The 17597-nt window shown below is 38.8% G+C and overlaps 1 protein-coding gene across 7 annotated transcripts in view; it reads left to right on the top strand.

Annotated features, from left to right (window-relative positions):
- The window catches only part of CTNND2 (catenin delta 2), a 689093-nt gene that overhangs the window by 510971 nt on the left and 160525 nt on the right, over positions 1-17597 (top strand). For all 7 annotated transcript variants that reach the window (XM_075142462.1, XM_075142461.1, XM_075142460.1 and 4 more), the window contains one exon: positions 2202-2334. In XM_075142462.1, the coding sequence (XP_074998563.1) occupies positions 2202-2334 (133 nt within the window). The remainder of the gene's footprint in view (positions 1-2201; positions 2335-17597) is intronic.

The raw sequence follows: 17597 nt of genomic DNA, 5'->3' as shown, positions 1-17597 counted from the left end.
AATTAGAAGTGGAGCTAGGATAATTACTTGTTCTCAGTAAGGTTGGTGGGTTGGGTTTTTTTGGGTTTTTTTGTTTTTGTTTTTTTTTTTAAATATTTTCTGGAAGATGTCTTTGGTTGGCTGAGAGCCATGTGTATAGGAGGCAGGTCTAATGTGTTTGAAGAACCTGTGAATGTGTGTTAACATGGTTAACTGTAAGAAAGCAAGTACAAGAGGAAGCTAACATGTCAAATAACATTGTTTCTATCACCTCTGTCAATTTATGATTTGTTTATGGGTTTGTACTACCCATTCTTAAACAGAAATAAGTCCTTAACCAAAGAATCACTTCCTTTTCACCCTTTAACAGAGTCATAGTAAGCCGGTATACACAGAAAATGTGGTGTTTGCCATCTTCGACTGCTAAAGTTTCTAGCCTTCCCTGATACCTTTTACAATGTTGTCTGACTTTTCAAAATGCCAATTCAATGTTAAGATCTTTCGGAACATATGCAAAAGTTATCTTGTAGAAGCTTCCCAGTAGTGTATATCATCCCAAGATTCATTGGAATAGTCCATATGTGATTTATTATCTTCACGGTTTCTTTGTATTAAACACCTAATGTGAAATTTAATATTCATGAGTTAACATCTGTTTTGTCAGAAGAGAAATAGCCGATGAAATTCTGAGTGTATTTTTTTACATTTCCTATTTATATTCTGGCTCTTCATAAAGATACAACTGTAATGACAACTCTCAATCTGGCAAACATCCCGTATGAGAAGAGAACAGACAATACCTCTGTTCTGTAGTAATTCATTATTACTGTAAAATGAGTCTTGTTTCAATGAAATGTCTTGGAGAACTTTTGTACTTAAAGTGTGATGCCTGATTTTACTTGAGACAGACTGCAGAGCTACTGTAAGCATTACTCAAACACAGGTGAATTCTTCCAGTGACATACATACACTTGGCCTCAGTGCAGCAGAATCCCCATAATTTGGGAAGGAAACTAATGGTCAGGAATATTTTTTCAAATGTTATAGCTGGACTCTGCAACAGCTCTTGTGGGGTTTTTTGGCAATGAACTCCCAGGTGATCATGGTAACTGTAACAGAGAACCTACAACCTTTTTCACAAGTCACCTCTTTCCCCTAATTTCCCTCTATTACCTTGTACGTGTAGCATTAGATGGAAGATGGTGAAAATATTTATATGGCACAAAAAATTAGCTCTTAGGGAAAAGGCATGTGAGAATTAAGTGTCTCATGCAGAGTGGCTGTGTGCATGTCTGGCTCTTGGGACACAAAGTACAATGCCATTTTCATGAATGATTTTACCCTTAAACACAGAGGGGAAAAATGTACCTGAAGTGACAGATCGATTTTAAGTTCGGTTCTGGAAGCTGCAGAATACTTGCTGAGATTTGTTCAACACACTTGGATTCAGTTGTTTCATTTGATGCCAAAGGCATTTCATGGATGGATTAAAGAAAAGTGCAAAGACTGAGTCTTTGTATTTGCCTAGCTGCTTTAGATTGAGCAGTATGAATGAAGATTTAAAAGTAATCCAATGTATGAGTGTGCATTGTATAATTGTAAAATTACAGAATCACAGAAGGGCTGAGGTTGGAAGGGACCTCTGGAGGTCGTCTGGTGCAACCCCCTGCTCAAGCAGGTCCAGAACTGTGTAATAGTTTTACATTGAGCGTGGACCGTATCTGGAAAAAATAAACCAAAAGACAAAATAGGTTGTTGCTTTTTATATAACACAGCAATTTATATCAAATAAAGATTGCAGTAAGTAAAAAGGACTTTTTTGACAAACTAGCATTTCAACTAGCAAACCATTTGTGGTTCTGATTCTGGCCTCCATATTTTAATTTTAATAGAGAAAGTATAGTGGTATGAGCATGTATCTTCTTTCTTTTCTTATATTAAGATTAAGCCATTTTTATTTAGCAAACTTTAGCAGTTAGAGACCTAATTACATAAAGTTATTTGCTCTAATTTTACTTCATATAACCTTTTTTTTGCAGAGAAGTACAGTCTAAAATTAAAAATAGCTTCATATTTGATTTAATATTTGCTTTGAAAATAATGGGGAAAAAAATCAAGATTTTACTTAGACACGTCTGTCTTCTTTGTTGGCCCAAGTGTAGCCACATTTATCCACTAATAGCAGAATTTTTGATGAATCTTTCTTGTTTGTTTTTGCACAGAGAGTTCGGATGGCGAGATCCAGAGCTTCCAGAAGTTATACAGATGTTACAGCATCAATTTCCCTCAGTACAGTCCAATGCTGCAGCCTATTTACAACACCTCTGTTTCGGAGACAACAAAATAAAAGCAGAGGTGAGATTTATAAACCCTTTTTTCAACAGTGATGCCGTCTGCCATTTAGCATCACCAATTATTTATATGTACTTTAAAAAGAGTTACAAAAGAAATCATGTATATATGTCTGGACCCATTTTACTCAAGCTTTCACTTAAGTCATTTGTTACCATTAGAGAAAGTAAAAAATGCATAAAATATTATTGTCACTCATGTTTTTGTTTGGTTTTGAATATTTTGATTGATTGCATACCATTTAAACACTGTATCAGTAGTTGTTCAGTAAACAGCTAGTGGTATAGTCTTGATCCCACTGAAGCATATGGGCATTTCCTTAGGATTTTCAAAGAGGGCTGTTTGGACACTAAATACAAACACAGAAGGTGAAAATTAAGCAAAAGGATTCTGAATCAAAGCCTGCTTTAATGTATAATTGTGTGAATAGAGTTTAATTTCACTGGGTTTGCAGCTTGAACTGTGATCATTGGTCTATGATCATGAAATTCAGTGCAGATTGTATCTAAAATGTAATTCAAACAGCAATATAGACTTTTTTCTGTACCTCTAGCTGATTGGTACTTCTTGCTTGCTTGTTCCCTGTGGTTAATGGGACCAGTTCAGCTTTTGGCACAAGTTAAAACAGAAGGAAGGCAGCTCTGAGGGATCTGACAAACACGCAGGAGTCAATTAAAATTGAATGAGTGAAGCTGTTACCAGCCCCAGCTGCCTCCCCTGGCCCTCTCAGAGATAATGCTAATCAGGGACACGTGGTGTGCACACAAATCTGTGCCTGTGCTGGCATCTTCTAGGCTGGCGTGTAAAGGTAAACTGAGATCAGGATCTGCTATTGCTTATTTGTAAGAACTGTGCAGCGTTGCTGGCTTGCTAGTGCTTCATTATCCTCACCCTCAGCACATACTGCTCCGGAGTCTATCCGGCTATAGCAGCTTTCCCTTCTAGGCTTTTTCATGCCGAGAAAATTCCCGAGTGAGGAAGTAAGTATGTGGTCTGCTAGCATTGGCAAAACTGCACTGTTTGCATGCATCACCTCAAACATCTTAGAAATAATAATAAAAACAATATTTACATGAACGTTAAAATGAAGAATGTTTGTGCACTGGAAAAGAGAACTCTGTTACAGGTATTGCTGGAAATTTTAACTGCACACTCTCCCCATACTCTTTTCTCATCCTTATTCACAAGTTAGTTTTTCAGTAAAAGAATTGATTAATCTCTGAGAAAGGCAGTTAAATGATTAGAGCAATTTATTCATTGTACAATCTGTGCTTCCTCCTGTTAGCCCTAGATTGAGAGCCCTTAGGTAGCTATCACATTTGAGAGAAGAAGATGGTTTGATTTTCGTTGCTAACCATTTAGGGAAAAAGACGACTGATTGTTGTTGATCTAACCCATCCCACTAGGACATCAGCCTTTGTAAGCTTCAGGCTCACGAGCTGGAAGGGTGAAGAGAAGTATATAAAACAGTAGAGCCCTAGGCAGCTCTCTGAGCTTCTTCTCTGAAAAAGGGTAACAGATAAAATGAGGATTTCCCCACTTCATTTGTTATTATTCAGGGCTTTGACATAGTCCTCACTCCATAATACGTAAACTGACGTTGGAAACAAGCCAAAATACATTTTTGTTAAACAGTCCACCTGAGACTTTCAGACTTCTGGGACTGTGGATTTTTCTAAGGCGACAAAAAATGAGATGTATTGTCTACTTTCCTAATGCTTTGTGAAGCTTTTAGACTAAAGCATCCAATGTTAGCAAACTATTTTGTCTCTGTCTGTATCTATCTATCTACCAACCTATAGTATTTAATGATAAGTCCTGTTGTGTTTAGGCCGTGATTCAGCAGAGCACTTAAACAGTTTTTGTGTTTGCTTATTGGAATCAGGATCTATCCAAAGGGATCGGTAGCATGCTGAGGGTCTGCTTGAGCTCTCCTCTGAATAAGAATTTCTTGAGGATCCTCTTGTGTGAGGAGTTCAAAATCCTGTCAGTAAGGGGATATCACAGCAGATATCCCAGATTCTTGCTAGGCTTACGCGCAGCCAGAGGAACTTGAGTGGTGCTGTTGAACCTACCTGGGACAACTCACGTGCTAACTGTTAAGGATGTGTCTGAATTGTGACTTGCACGAAGACCTAAATAATAGGAACTGATATAAAAATTCACTCTTCCGCAAAGTATTTCTGTTGCAGTTGTGCGTTGTGGCTAGTTCTCCTCTGTCTGAGAACCACCACGTTTAATATCCAATTCCTTCTTCATGGAAAGCAGGGTGCTAGTTCTGCTGCAGATTTTATATTTCTGGTAGAATTTTTATTTTTCCCCTTCCAGCCCTGAACATACCAGTACAGCGATAGGTAAATGCGATAAACACTGACCTTTGATAAAGGTGGTGGTGTTATTTCTTGCAGATGCCGCCCCTTCTATGCTGCTCAAAACTGTTCAGTGCTAGTCTTTGTTTAAAAGTATGATTGCAGCTGCGCTCTTCCCTGAAAGTTTTCCACAAGCGCTACTTCTGAGTTTCCTTAAGTATTGCTGACTGCAAAGCAGGCTCTACATCTGCTGTCAGTAGCGCTTCTCATTCTCTACCTTTATTCCCTGTGCTTGGTGCTTAGGTGGTGCAGCAGGCATTAGAGTGGAGTTGAAGAAATTGGATTATTTTTGCTGATGTCTGATAGTTGGATTTTTCATCTCCTGTTGAGCAGTGACCAGTCCTCGCTGAAGATCTCACGTATGTGAAAGGGAACTTAGGGAGGCAGAAGGCTAAAGGTTGTAAAAATTACCAGGCAGCCCATTACATTTAGGCAAAATAATTCTGAAATTCAGGATCTCAGAATACTTTAGCGATTCATTATATAAATTATTCTTTCATTGATGAACAGTGAAGAATGCAACTAAAAGGCAAAAGGAAAGGAGGAAAGAAGTTTTGATCAGATATTTGAAGGCAAATGAAAAGTTGATCAGGCAGAAGAGCACAGGAAGGCCCTTTCAGATGGCTTTTTCTCCTTAGGAGAGGACTCTTACACCAACAATGGTGAGATTGTGAGCAGAGCCAGAGTAGCTGGTCCTGGATGCCAAGAAGGAACAGGCAGGGGATATAGGAAAAGAGAAGCGTTTTAAAATAGTCAGCAGAGAACATTTCTTTAAAAGAGCACATTCTATTAAACACAGGATTCATTCTTCCACAGCGATTTTTCTTCCTATAATGACAGCTTACTCCTTTGTATGAGGTCACCATATAAAAGGATTGAATTGTGCAGTTTCACACGCCAACACCGTTTTGCTCTCATGGAAAATGGCAGCCTGCCATCAGCTGCAAAGGTGTAACAGGTCACTCAGGGTTTTTGGCACCAATGACTCCTTTCTGCAAGCTAGGAAATTAATTTTTGCCAAGCCACACCACTTGAGGTTCTCATCTCAGGAAAATTGTGCAAAGATGCCAAATAAAAGAACAGTAACTATTGAGCTGTCCTGCCTGAAGCCTTCCCTTGCATCCTTAATAAACCTCACTGGATTGGACTGTTTCCTCGTTATCTTGGAGAGCATTCCCATATACTTACTTCACACAGTCTTAGAAGAAAAGTATCAGTCCAGATGTTATCGCATGGTGTTCTAAAATAATGAGTGATTGCACGCTGAAAGCAGTCATTTTCCAAACCTGCTCAAAACCATCATTCACATTCATTTTGTCATTAATCTTAAAAGTTTTGCTGCATCTTCTTCTGTGAGTTCTTCAGAATGTGCCCAGAACCCTTTCAACACACAACCACCGCTCTTTCGTATGTCAGGCAGCATGTTGAGAGTGCATTTTCAAACAGACAAAAATTGCATACTTTTGGAGAAAGTATACTTCCCTGTTCAGTTATAAACATTTTATTAGTACTTTGATAACCATAATTTTCATATGTTAAACATCTGTATGGGTAAAATCTCACAGTTGGAGAAATATTTCCCTAAATGGCTTCACAAGGAATTTACTATTTTAATGAAGATCGTTTATATGAAGGGATGCTTGCCTGCATCTGATTCCCAAAATGAGCACTGATGTGTTCATGCTTTTGCTTACCTGTGTTTACATTACTGCATACAGGGCAGTTTCGGTCTATCTCCCCATCACCCTGGGCAGTCGTATTCACCCATGCAGGTAAATGTCAAACAGTCCCTTTCAAATACACTTTCTCTGTACTTTTTACTGGTAGAAATTACTCTAATTAAGTAAAGCAGCACCCAGTGATGTACTCAGAAACAGTCTTTATGTAAGAATTAAATTTTTTTATTTTATAAAGCCTCATTAATGATGATTTTACAGGACTTAACTTTCAGGTTCTTACTGACCTCTAGTCTGTTTTCTAAGAAATCAATCAACAGGTGCTGTGTTGTTTTGCAGTATAGGTTGGGTTTTTTTACTGTCAATTATCTATATACAAAATGCTATTTGTTTGGGTTTTTTTTTTTTTAATATTTTACTCTCGAAGTATTTTTGGAAATGACCCTTTGATTTGTCTTTTGTAAATTGTCTTAGTCTGCATTATTGGAACAGTTTTTCCAAAAAGACGTTCCAGTCCTTGCACCTTGTCATTCAAGGATATGATTTTGCACTGAAAGAAAGTTAGGTGTAACTTCGATGCACAACCATCAACAGCACCACAAGAGTCCTACTCTTCACAATAAGACAAAGTATACAAATAGCTTTATGATTACTTCTTACCACATTACATTCAAGATTTTTATTCTTTAGCATGAGGAATGCCATTTTTCATTCCTCCTCAAGGCTTATTTATCTTTTTAACTTTATTTTTGCGAAGAGCTTTTGAACTGGTGGTATTTGAGGAATGTATTTCAACCAACAGAGGCTACACTGTTATATTTGTGATATACTGCATATATCTTACATCAGAAGTAACTGCAAAGTGTAAAATAACTGACCTGTAATTATTAAATGAGACTTGGTCAACTGGGGGAATCATAATAATTACAAAACCAAACTATGACAAGAACAGTTCATTTGATCAATTTGAGTATCTGTTATTTTAGCTTTCTCTAGCATACCTGTGGCTCAAATCCACTCATACTGTGACACAAAAAATTACATATTTATGTTTCATTGTATCCAGAGAGAGAAGAGAAAGATGGGGTAAATATGTGAAGACGTCATAAATGATGAACAGATTAAGTAAAAGCTGCATACCTGAATATACCTGAAATAAAATGAGTTAATACTGAAAGCACTTGACTAAGTTTCAAGCCCTAGGTCCATTTTTAGCCCTGCATGACCATGGGCTGTCCTGTAAAATGGGGATGATAATTTTATTCTACTTTGAATATTTCCTTTTATTCTTCTCAAGGGTGATAAGTTGGCAACAACCCATCAATATGAACACCTCTGCGGTTTCAGGTTGAAAACGTTTGTGAGGGCTGTCCTGCTTTGCTTTCATTCTGGGTGCTTTTATGATATATTAAAATGGTGCCAAAAATGCCAAAATGCCAAAAATGCCAAAATGCCAAATCCTGTTCTTTGACACAGACGTGTCAAAGGTGAGGCTGCACCTCGAATCCTGTGTTCAGTTTTGGGCCCCTCACTACAAGAAGGACATGGAGGTGCTGGAGCGTGTCCAGAGGAGGGCAACGAAGCTGGTGAAGGGCCTGGAGCACAAGTCTTATGAGGAGCGGCTGAAGGAACTGGGACTGTTTAGCCTGGAGAAGAGGAGGCTGAAGGGGGACCTCATCGCGCTCTACAACTACCTGAAAGGAGGTTGTAGCGAGGTGGGGGTTGGTCTCTTCTCCCAAGTAACAAGCGATAGGACAGGAGGAAATGGCCTCAAGTTGCACCAAAGGAGGTTTAGACTGGACATTAGGAGAAATTTCTTTACTGAAAGAGTGGTCAGGCCTTGGAACAGGCTGCCCAGGGAAGTGGTGGAGTCACCATCCCTGGAGGTATTTAAAAGACGTGTAGATGAGGCCCTTAGGGACACGGTGTAGTGGGCATGGTGTGTTGGGTTGATGGTTGGACACGATGATCTTAGAGGTCTTTTCCAACCTGTATGATTCTATGATTCTATGACGTCCGTGAGAGCAAAGGTGTGCCGGGCCCGGCCGAGCAGTGAACGTGGGAGAGGATTGTCCCGGTCCTCTGTTGTAGGGCTCTTGGGTACTTCTTGTTTCATCAGCAGCTGCTTCAGGAGGTGGAAAGTTGCCCAACGGAGACGGCGGCAGTTCATGCTCCATGAGGCTGGGCATATGATACGGGATCTTCACAGGCTCTCATATGATGTCCTAAATCACTGCTCTCTCCCATCCCTCGGGTTGAGCGGGGAGGGTGCAAGGCTGTGTCCCAGTGGTCTTTCTGTCTCCAGTTTGCCTGGTTTTGTGCACAGTCTTTACATTTATTAAGACTGAGTATTAATGAATGTCGCTGAGTGCTGTGCAGTGTCCCCACAATCTGTGCTTTCTGTAGCACAGAAGGAGTGGCATTTTACACTCTGGGATCCCTCTGGGGTCGTTTAACCGTGGTTATTCTTGATTTCATCGTCAGGATACTTTGCCTGAATTATAATAATGATTTACTATGCACCTGGCATATATTTCACTTGATGTAAGATTAGGAAAATATTATAGTTGTTAAATAAATGAATTAATGACAAGCCCCACTGGAGTAACATTTGGTTAAAAGAGGAAATTGAAGAGTTAGGATGTTAACTGAAGACTGCACAGCAAAGTGGCAGATTGCGAGGGCCAGTTCTTGTCTTTTACTCCTCTGCTCTGCTAAGGATCTTGATGAATGCTTTGGGTTTATTGCATTCACATTTCAACATTATTCCTTTTGAAAAATAGCCTCAACTGGGAGTAAAGTATCAGTCCTGTAAAGTGAAGTGGTTTTACAAATAAATAAACAGGAGTATATTATTTCATAAACATAATGGAACATCTAGTTGTGGTTGGCTTTTTCTGAATTAATGCTAGATAAGCAAAAACATAGACATTTTGCTTTCTGCCTTCCTGTTGATTTCAGTCATTTTGTAACATTACATCATTCTCTCTCGTCTCGCAAAGAGTCCGAACTGAATGAATTTACAAAATGCCTGAAAACATTATTATTTTGCAAAATAGTGGACTTACTATTGATAATATGTATTGGTATTTTTACCCCACACACTGCTTTACACTCCAGGGAATAGCCAAATGGACGAAGTTTTGCCCACTCTTCCCAGAAGTTCCTCTTTAAGATACATTTTTCTATGATACTAATAAATAGTCAGCAACGATTATTTAGAGCCAAAGCAAGCCAAAATCTTTCTTTTTTTAATTATTAATGACTGCCCATGCTTCATATGGATAATTGCAGCTTCGCTGTTGTTGTCTGGACTATCCTGTCTATCCACTACACTGCAAACTGTTAGCAGTGTCTGCAAACATCTTTGGGATATTTTGACCTTTGTTTTGCTGCCGTTTAGGGGCCTGGCACTGGTCGTCTTGTGGGCTGAAGGGAGTGAGTGAGGTCTTGAACAAAACCTGTCTAGAACTCCTATTTATCTGGGGTTAGCACTGGCTCCTACAATGTCTGCCTCGCAGGAGATGAGAATACTGGCTAAAGGTTTCTATCTTTTTCAGCTCTGGGCAGCCAGTTTGCCTCTGAATGAGTAGAAGGGAATTTTAGGCAATAAACTCAATTAGCCAGGAAATGCAGGTGTGAACATCTGGTGATAATCCTTTTCACGCAGTTAGGAGGAGAGAAAAAATAATCAGTATTATGTGTGCAAGATGAATGCCTTCGTGCTACTTTCTGTGGCATGCAGCAGATGCAGTAAGAACATTGCACTGTGTCGTGAATCTCTCTCCACTGGTCTGAGGAAAAAATGTCCCGGTTGCATTAAAACATTTGTAAAGGGTATATCTTTTGTATTTGAAAATACTAGGCGGTAGGGAAGGAAAGGTAACACACACTGAAAGACGGTGTCATTTGACATAAGTAATGAGATGTTCCCACATTTTGAATGGACAATAAATATATTTGCAACTTTTTCAAGCACTATAATGTTCTAGTATATATGCCATGGATTTCTTTCTATTCATCACTCTTCTGCCAATTGCTTCCCTGATTTATGAGACTGATGTGTGAATGCAGAGGATTACTTTCCTATTGTAGAGCATATTCTTTTATTACTGTTCTCATCATCCAGCAAGCCACGGTAAGACTTTGCACACTACATATAGAAATAAAATAACCTAGATTGATATCAATATCTGTAATTTCATGCTTTCTCAACATAGCTGTTCGAAAAAGGTTGGCAGCAAAATTACTTCAATAAGGTGAATTGTAGTACTGATAAAAAGGCTGTGCCAATGAAACATCTAAGGTAATGGCCATCAGCTGATCTCCAAAATGTGTTTAAAAATACTGTTACTAAGCTACCAAGAGTGGTTGCAGCAGAAGGCACAGGTTTGTAGAGGCATAAGGACACCTAAGGCTCTAAAATTAAAATGCCTACCTGTCTATCCAGCCACTGCAGAAAACTATTTGAAGTCGCTTGAACCAGAGAGTCCTTAATGTAATCTCAGAGTCAATTTATAGCTGCTGAAGTCGATCTTGCTCTTCTAGGGTTTACACTGGTATAACTCAGAGTATGACTCATACCACATAAGGAATAGAAGAAAAAACAAGACAATTAAAAGCAAGATATAAAAAATTATCCATTTTGAAATTCTCAAGTTTTGTACATTTTTTACTGGTCATGGGCCAGATTCTCTTCTTCTCCTCATCTGGAAAAGTACTACTTACTGATGAGTCGCTGACATTTCTAAGGTTAGTATCTTGTAGAGACCTTGGTTCAGGCAGATACGGAAATGCATTACATCTGTGAGATACGGCTTGAAAAGTTATTTGGAATATAGTAACGTTTTTTAGTTTCACAAAGAGATTTGATTTGTTCCTGCATACTCATCTGTATGAAAAGTAGGGATTGTAATGCCCACTGTAAGGATCATTTAACATATATAAAGAAACGGTTAATGTGAAACGATAAATGGCACGATAGGTCCAAATCAGCCCCTTATATTTGAGCTGTTGCTGCTGCCCCAGTTGCTGAAGAGCAGGTGGGAATGCTGCCCGCCAGTGTCAGCAGCGCTGCTGGATCTGGCTGTTTGCTTCACCAGACGTGTTGCAGGCACATGGTTACCCGAGCAAGGCCCTAAAGAAAGGGACACACTCCTTACTCCACACACAAAAGTCTTACAGGGTTTTGGGTGAGGTTTTTTCCGAAACTGCTACTTTGCTGTTCTTATGTCCAGGAGAAACTGAAAAATGGCTGCAACTCACAAGCTTTAGAGAGTAGTAAGCAGAGTTAGTCCATTGGCAGTGAGGTGGCCCTATTTTTGATGGTTATGTTGCTTGTTCCTCATTTCTGTATTCCTTTTCTGTATCCTGCTGATTGAAAAAGAGAGGTCTTGAGTTATGCTGGCAGCTTTTGGAAAGTGGCATCTGAAGCTTATTGGCAGTTCAACAAGCAAATGGAAGGTTAAGTGTCAGGAAAGCAATAGAGAACGAAGCAGAGAACATTGCTGGGGCCTTCTGCAAGTCCGTGTTAAGCCTGTCCTGGATACTGCGTGAAGTTCTCGTCCTCCCCTATTTCAAAGAGTATAGGAGATATAGAAAAAAATCAGAAGACAGTTGTGGATTTTAGAAGGCAAAGAGAACCTGAGCTAGACAAAGGGAAAAAAAAAAATTCAAACCAGTACAAATGTGTGTGTGTGTGTATATATATATACAAACACACTTCTTATAAGACATACTTTTTTTAATATATATATAATTTTGCATATTGAACTATGGGTGTTACAAAGTACATTAGCTGTGAGGCAGGTTTACTTGTGCTGACTTTTACTCCATTTATAATACTCACGTAAATGAGGTGAGGGAGGAAAGCTTCTGCAGTGCAGCTTTGCACTGGAACTCTTAAATTACAGGTCGTAGTCGTAGCCACAGCCTACCTTTCTGACCTTAGGCAAATAATTTAATTTTCTGTGCCTGAGTTTCTATTAGCAAAACTTCCTACCAAACAGGGATGTTGTGAGAATGTATTCATTAGCTTTTGAGACAGTAACTGGCCCCCAAATACTTCAGCTTTAATACAGAAAATTCTCATGTGACTGAGAGATTCTTTGGTGGATAATACGTCAGTTATAAGGAGAGAATACCTCTTGTTTAAGTCGCAGTAGAGAATGTCGTGGGAGCAGAGGTCATCAGGAGGCAGCATGATGCTTGATCTAATAAATGGTAAATGAGAAGTGGCGTGTTGTTTATTCTGTGCGGCAAACTATCTGAGATAGCTACAGCAAACATCAAAAAAGGATCTTTTTGAATTTCCAATTAGAGCTGAAACGTCAGATAGAGTTGTTCTGTTGTTTGGGCTTAAATAACTGAAAAAAAAGAATTTTCTATGGTCTTATTGGTGACCACCTTGTTCCAAGATGGTATGTGTGTTCACATTGACTAAATCCCACTAATAATATACTTAACTGAATACAGTTAACTACAGCTTCATAAATTTTCATCTAACACTAAGCTGATGTCCTCTGTTATTGTTAGAATATTTGAAGTACTGACCTATTGCATTTTTCTAAAAAACTTACTTTTTCTTTACATAAAAAAATTGTTGAATTTTCTATGTCTTGTTTAACTTCACTAGGAGTCTGGTTGTAGGAATACCAGGATGTTCTTAGGTGAAGTATATATGTTGATTTTTTTTTTCCCCAATAATAAATGTAATCCTTCATTCTCAAATAGCAGAAAAAATACCAGAAAGTAAATGATGCAAACCCTTGGCGATAATCATAATTTTTCATTTAACTTCAGACAGTACTATATCAGTGCTTGAGTAATGCCAATGTCCTTTGCATCCTAAATTAATATAACTATTGCATTATCTATAAAGTGCACTGCTGAACCTTCTTTAGTACTGTACCTTTTTTTGACTGTTTTGAAAAACAAAAGACCCCGCTTTAAAATCAAGTAATTACAATACCTTCTAAGGGCTTTGGCTTGTGTGTATTTTTCTTAATTTGTGTGTGTTCCTCAGTGTTAGTTTATACCCCCAGTGATTCAAAAGTTGAGAAGCTTGGTTAATGCAGGTCAGTGCTGATCTGTTCATTTTAGGAGATACTGCTTTTAACAGTGGGGTTGAAAATCGCTTTTCTGAAACCTTCACAGTCAGACAAGCACTGTAGGTCAGCTCTACGCCTGCAGTTAGGAGTGTTATTTGGATGATCCCATTGATGCTTGATGTTTAGATTTAGAATAAGATGCTTGTGTCGGCCTACAAATTTAATGTTTTTTAAGAGTATTAGGGTAAACTGCTTTACTCTTATAGGTGACTTATACCTAGCAGGAGATTTTCTTAGTAAAAAATAAAATCATGCTAAAACCTCGATTTATAATAGGCATAGCCTTGCTACCAAGCATGAAAAAAAAAATGTATCGCAGTGCAGAATACATTAAGGCTTACTGACTGAGAAAGCAGCACATTTATTCATACCTTTTCAGGGCAATTTTAGAACATGATTTTGAGTCTCCTCCTGTTCAGAACATGTTTTTGAGTCTCTGTTAACCCCACACATAGATCCCAGGATCTAAAGAGGTCACTTGAGAGACACAGGGAAAAAATGTATACTCTGTATCAGAAATGGAATATCCACTCCCAGAAGAAAAGCTTCTGGGTATTGACCCCATGCTGTGCGTCCTCCTGTGTCACGCAACCATTCCTCCAAACACCGACCTGATTTCTGTGCACGCAGAAAAAAGATCCCCTTCCTTCTCCACGCGCTGCACTTTAGCACACAGGGAGCAATTAGTATTTAACTTAAAGCAGAACTTTGTATATGTACCAGTGGTTGAATTTATTTAAATTATGCCTGTTCACAGCTTTATGTTGCCTTTGTGTCTGATCTAACAAGTCCTAATGACAAAACCATTCTTAAATGGGACCTAGATCCAAACCCTGATTTAGATTCCTTAAACAAATTAGACCTCGGAGCTAATGCAGCAATTTGCATAACATTCCACTCTATTTTAAGCTAAAATTGCTCAGCACTTTTTTAAACTTGTAGCAAATTATTTTGCTAATGAGACTGAATTACCCTATGATGTTACAGGTAAATTTGTCTGTAATAAATCTCATGTGCATTTGCAACGTACGGATTTTGTATTGTCTACCTGCTGTTCCATAGGCACATCAGAAGAAATAGCGGAGAGGAATTAAAGTTTGAACCACTACATTTGTCTTAAGAGACGTATTGTACTAAATACTATTTTCATATTCTGTTTTCATGGAGATTTGTTTTCTTCCCTTCACATCCATTTTAAGTTTTAGGAATCAGCCCTCTGAAACTAGCTAGCAATGAGGCTGCCCGTCTTCCAAACCCTTCTCCAAAAAATAGTGGCTTTTTCCCTCTTAGATGAAAGACATTTTAGTAACGTAAGCAAGGCAAAGATAAGTAACGGAGAGGTCTCGTGGAGGGGATTTGGAATTGCAGTAAAAAAACCTAGAAATGTAATCATTTCGTGGATAGCGTGTATAACCGGTCAGCGCGGTCAAGTTGCTGTGCAGGCAGTGGCCTCTGGGACGTTCCTGGGGTGCCCTGGTCTGCGGGGGCGCACCGGTCTGCTCAAATGGTGAGCCTGGGAGGAGCGGGGTGGCCGTAGTCAAAGTGTCTCAGAAACACCACACTGCCTGCCACTGCGTAAAAATGGTTTCGACGTTTGGTTCTGCTCACTTGCAGCTTCTCCTTCCCGCACCCGTGGAACAGAATTGCTCAGAATCCATTCACGTGTGAAATAATGAGCACTTATTCTGCCAGTTAGAAAACCGTCATGTAAGAACATTAAAACCAATTATTACTAAAAATTTCCAGAAGGAGATTTAAATTGAATATTCCTTTTAGTTTGGGGTTTATTGGATATATACCATCTCCTGTGCTAGCCGTCAGTTATTTTTTAGTTCCATTCCATATGTAACACAGTGGCATTAAAAATAATTCCGTGCGTTTAAACACTTGTATTTTGATATATTGAAACATGCTTTCTTAATAATGGAAATGTCACAGAATAAGTGGTAGATGATGCAGTGCGTTATGTCAATTAAGCTGGCAATTAATGTCTAGGATGTCTAAAAAGGCTTGATTGTTGTTAGATTTCCTCTCCTCCTTTGGATGAAGAGTTATTCAAAAGTGATTATTAAGAAAAATGTGTAAAGTAAGCATTTAACCATGAATTAATCTTTTAATTAGGACTATGGAGCTGTTAATAGTGGAACACTTAATGTCTTACTGGGAAGAAGAGATTGTGTTATTTTAGAAACACGCTTTATCACTCTGTCAGTCTCTAACAATTTTTGTCACCTATTCTTAATCCTCTTCTGTTTCCATTATATTTTACTTTGTAAGGCAGGGTAGTCAGAATTAAATGCAGAAGAGGATGTACCAGTTATACCTACTGGCAAAATTTGAACAATATCTCAGATACCCACTTGCTGAGTATAAATAGAAGAGGAAGGGTGTTTTGGTTTCTATCACAGCAATATTTTTAGGCTGTGTTGGAATACTTCATTATCTAACAGTCTTTGGCTAAACTGTTTAAAACTTGAAGCTTCACTTTTCTTCCTTTTTGTATCTCTACCTTGGATTTTTACAGCCTTCCAAGGGATGGAAGAGGCAATTTCCATTAGGCAGTGATTAAAAGAGAGGGTTTTGCTTCTCTTCTTTGCTGCTGGGAGGAATAGAAAAATTTTTATTTCAAAATAGAGTTCAAAACCGTAGTAACAGTCAAAACGGCTAACATCTATTTGCTTTGACTTTGCTTCTGCTGCTGCAAAGCCATAAGCGACAGCCCGATTCCTGGGCCAGTTTTCTGATACCTTGATAAGAAGAAGGATCACTCACCTATATTTTGTTCACATCTGAGAAGTTATCTGACCTTCTAAATGTGAGAAAATAATACTTTTGATTGTAAGTCAAAGCATGAATTCTGTTCAGTCTGACAGTCCTGGTTATCCTCACTTTTCAGGCAAACCTTCCCATCCCCAGGGAAGCAAGCTAGTCGAGTTTTCACATCCGATTGTTAGACTTTAAACAGAGAGCCTGGAGGAGCAGCACGGCTTCTGTGCTGAATCAGTGACAGGTAGCATGTTTTGTCAGTTAAGGTCATGGACTGTAATGCTGTTACTGCTTACATCTGACAATAATTCAGTTTCAAGCTGTGTTACGATTTGTGCAAGCTTTGGCATGCATTTGTCATGAAAAGTGAAAGGTAAATTAGGAAGACTGCAATATTTCCTACAATACTTACACTTTAATTTTTTTTTTCCTGAGAGGTCCCATGTTCATAAATTGTCCTTCTGTCTGTTCTTTTTAGAGCACAGAAAGTATCCTTTGACCAGAGTAGTCTCAAAAAGAGTGAAGGTTATATTTAAGCAGTGTAATACAAAGCAGGGAGAAGATACCGAGAGCTGTAGATCCAAACATCTTTCCCAAAGGGAGCTAAATATATCTCAGGAGAGGTCTCTGGATTGTTTTTTAATGGAGCTCTGTATTTGATCCACTGACTCCAATGTATTCTTTGTGTAAGAGTAATGCTTGAATGCTGCATGAACTCCCTTCTCCCATCTGTGGTATTAGTGTTAGTAGTCTTCAGAGTGATCAGGACCAAACTCTTAACTGCTGCTTGGAAATAGAGCAGGACGTGTTACGGCATTGCATCTACGGCACTTCTGCGTTAGACTAGCTTAACGAGCCAGATGGTGATTTCTCTTGTTCTGTATCCTTCAGTAAATATGATTAAAGGCTGAACACGTAACCCAGTTAAAATTTCAAGGTATAGTGTATATGTAAATTACATATGTACAAAACCAATACAATAAATGAATGAGAAATTAAATCAGGTACAGATCATCCTAGAAATAAAAGCAGCCCTATTAATTTTGTTAGGTATGTACGTTAAAGAAGCTTAGATCACACAACAGATCAACAGAAACATGAGAACAGTGCCTGCATAGGCACCCCATGCACACAAAGCAGCACTCGCAAACACGAACAATCATACGTGGTCCTTAATCTCTGGCTAATCAGGCTCAAAGCTTGCTGGCAGGTCTCGTCTCACACACATGCAGACACAAAGAGGTCTCTCTGGTAGCTGGCTCAGACCTTTGGTCCGAGACATCCTCAGACCCTGGTCTCACCGGTATCTATCCCCTAGATCTGTGGTGTTTCCGATAGCTCTTTCC

The sequence above is a fragment of the Calonectris borealis genome, chromosome 2 (genome assembly GCF_964195595.1).
Source record: "Calonectris borealis chromosome 2, bCalBor7.hap1.2, whole genome shotgun sequence".
NCBI lineage: Eukaryota > Metazoa > Chordata > Aves > Procellariiformes > Procellariidae > Calonectris > Calonectris borealis.
This window is presented reverse-complemented; position numbering and strand designations above follow the sequence as displayed.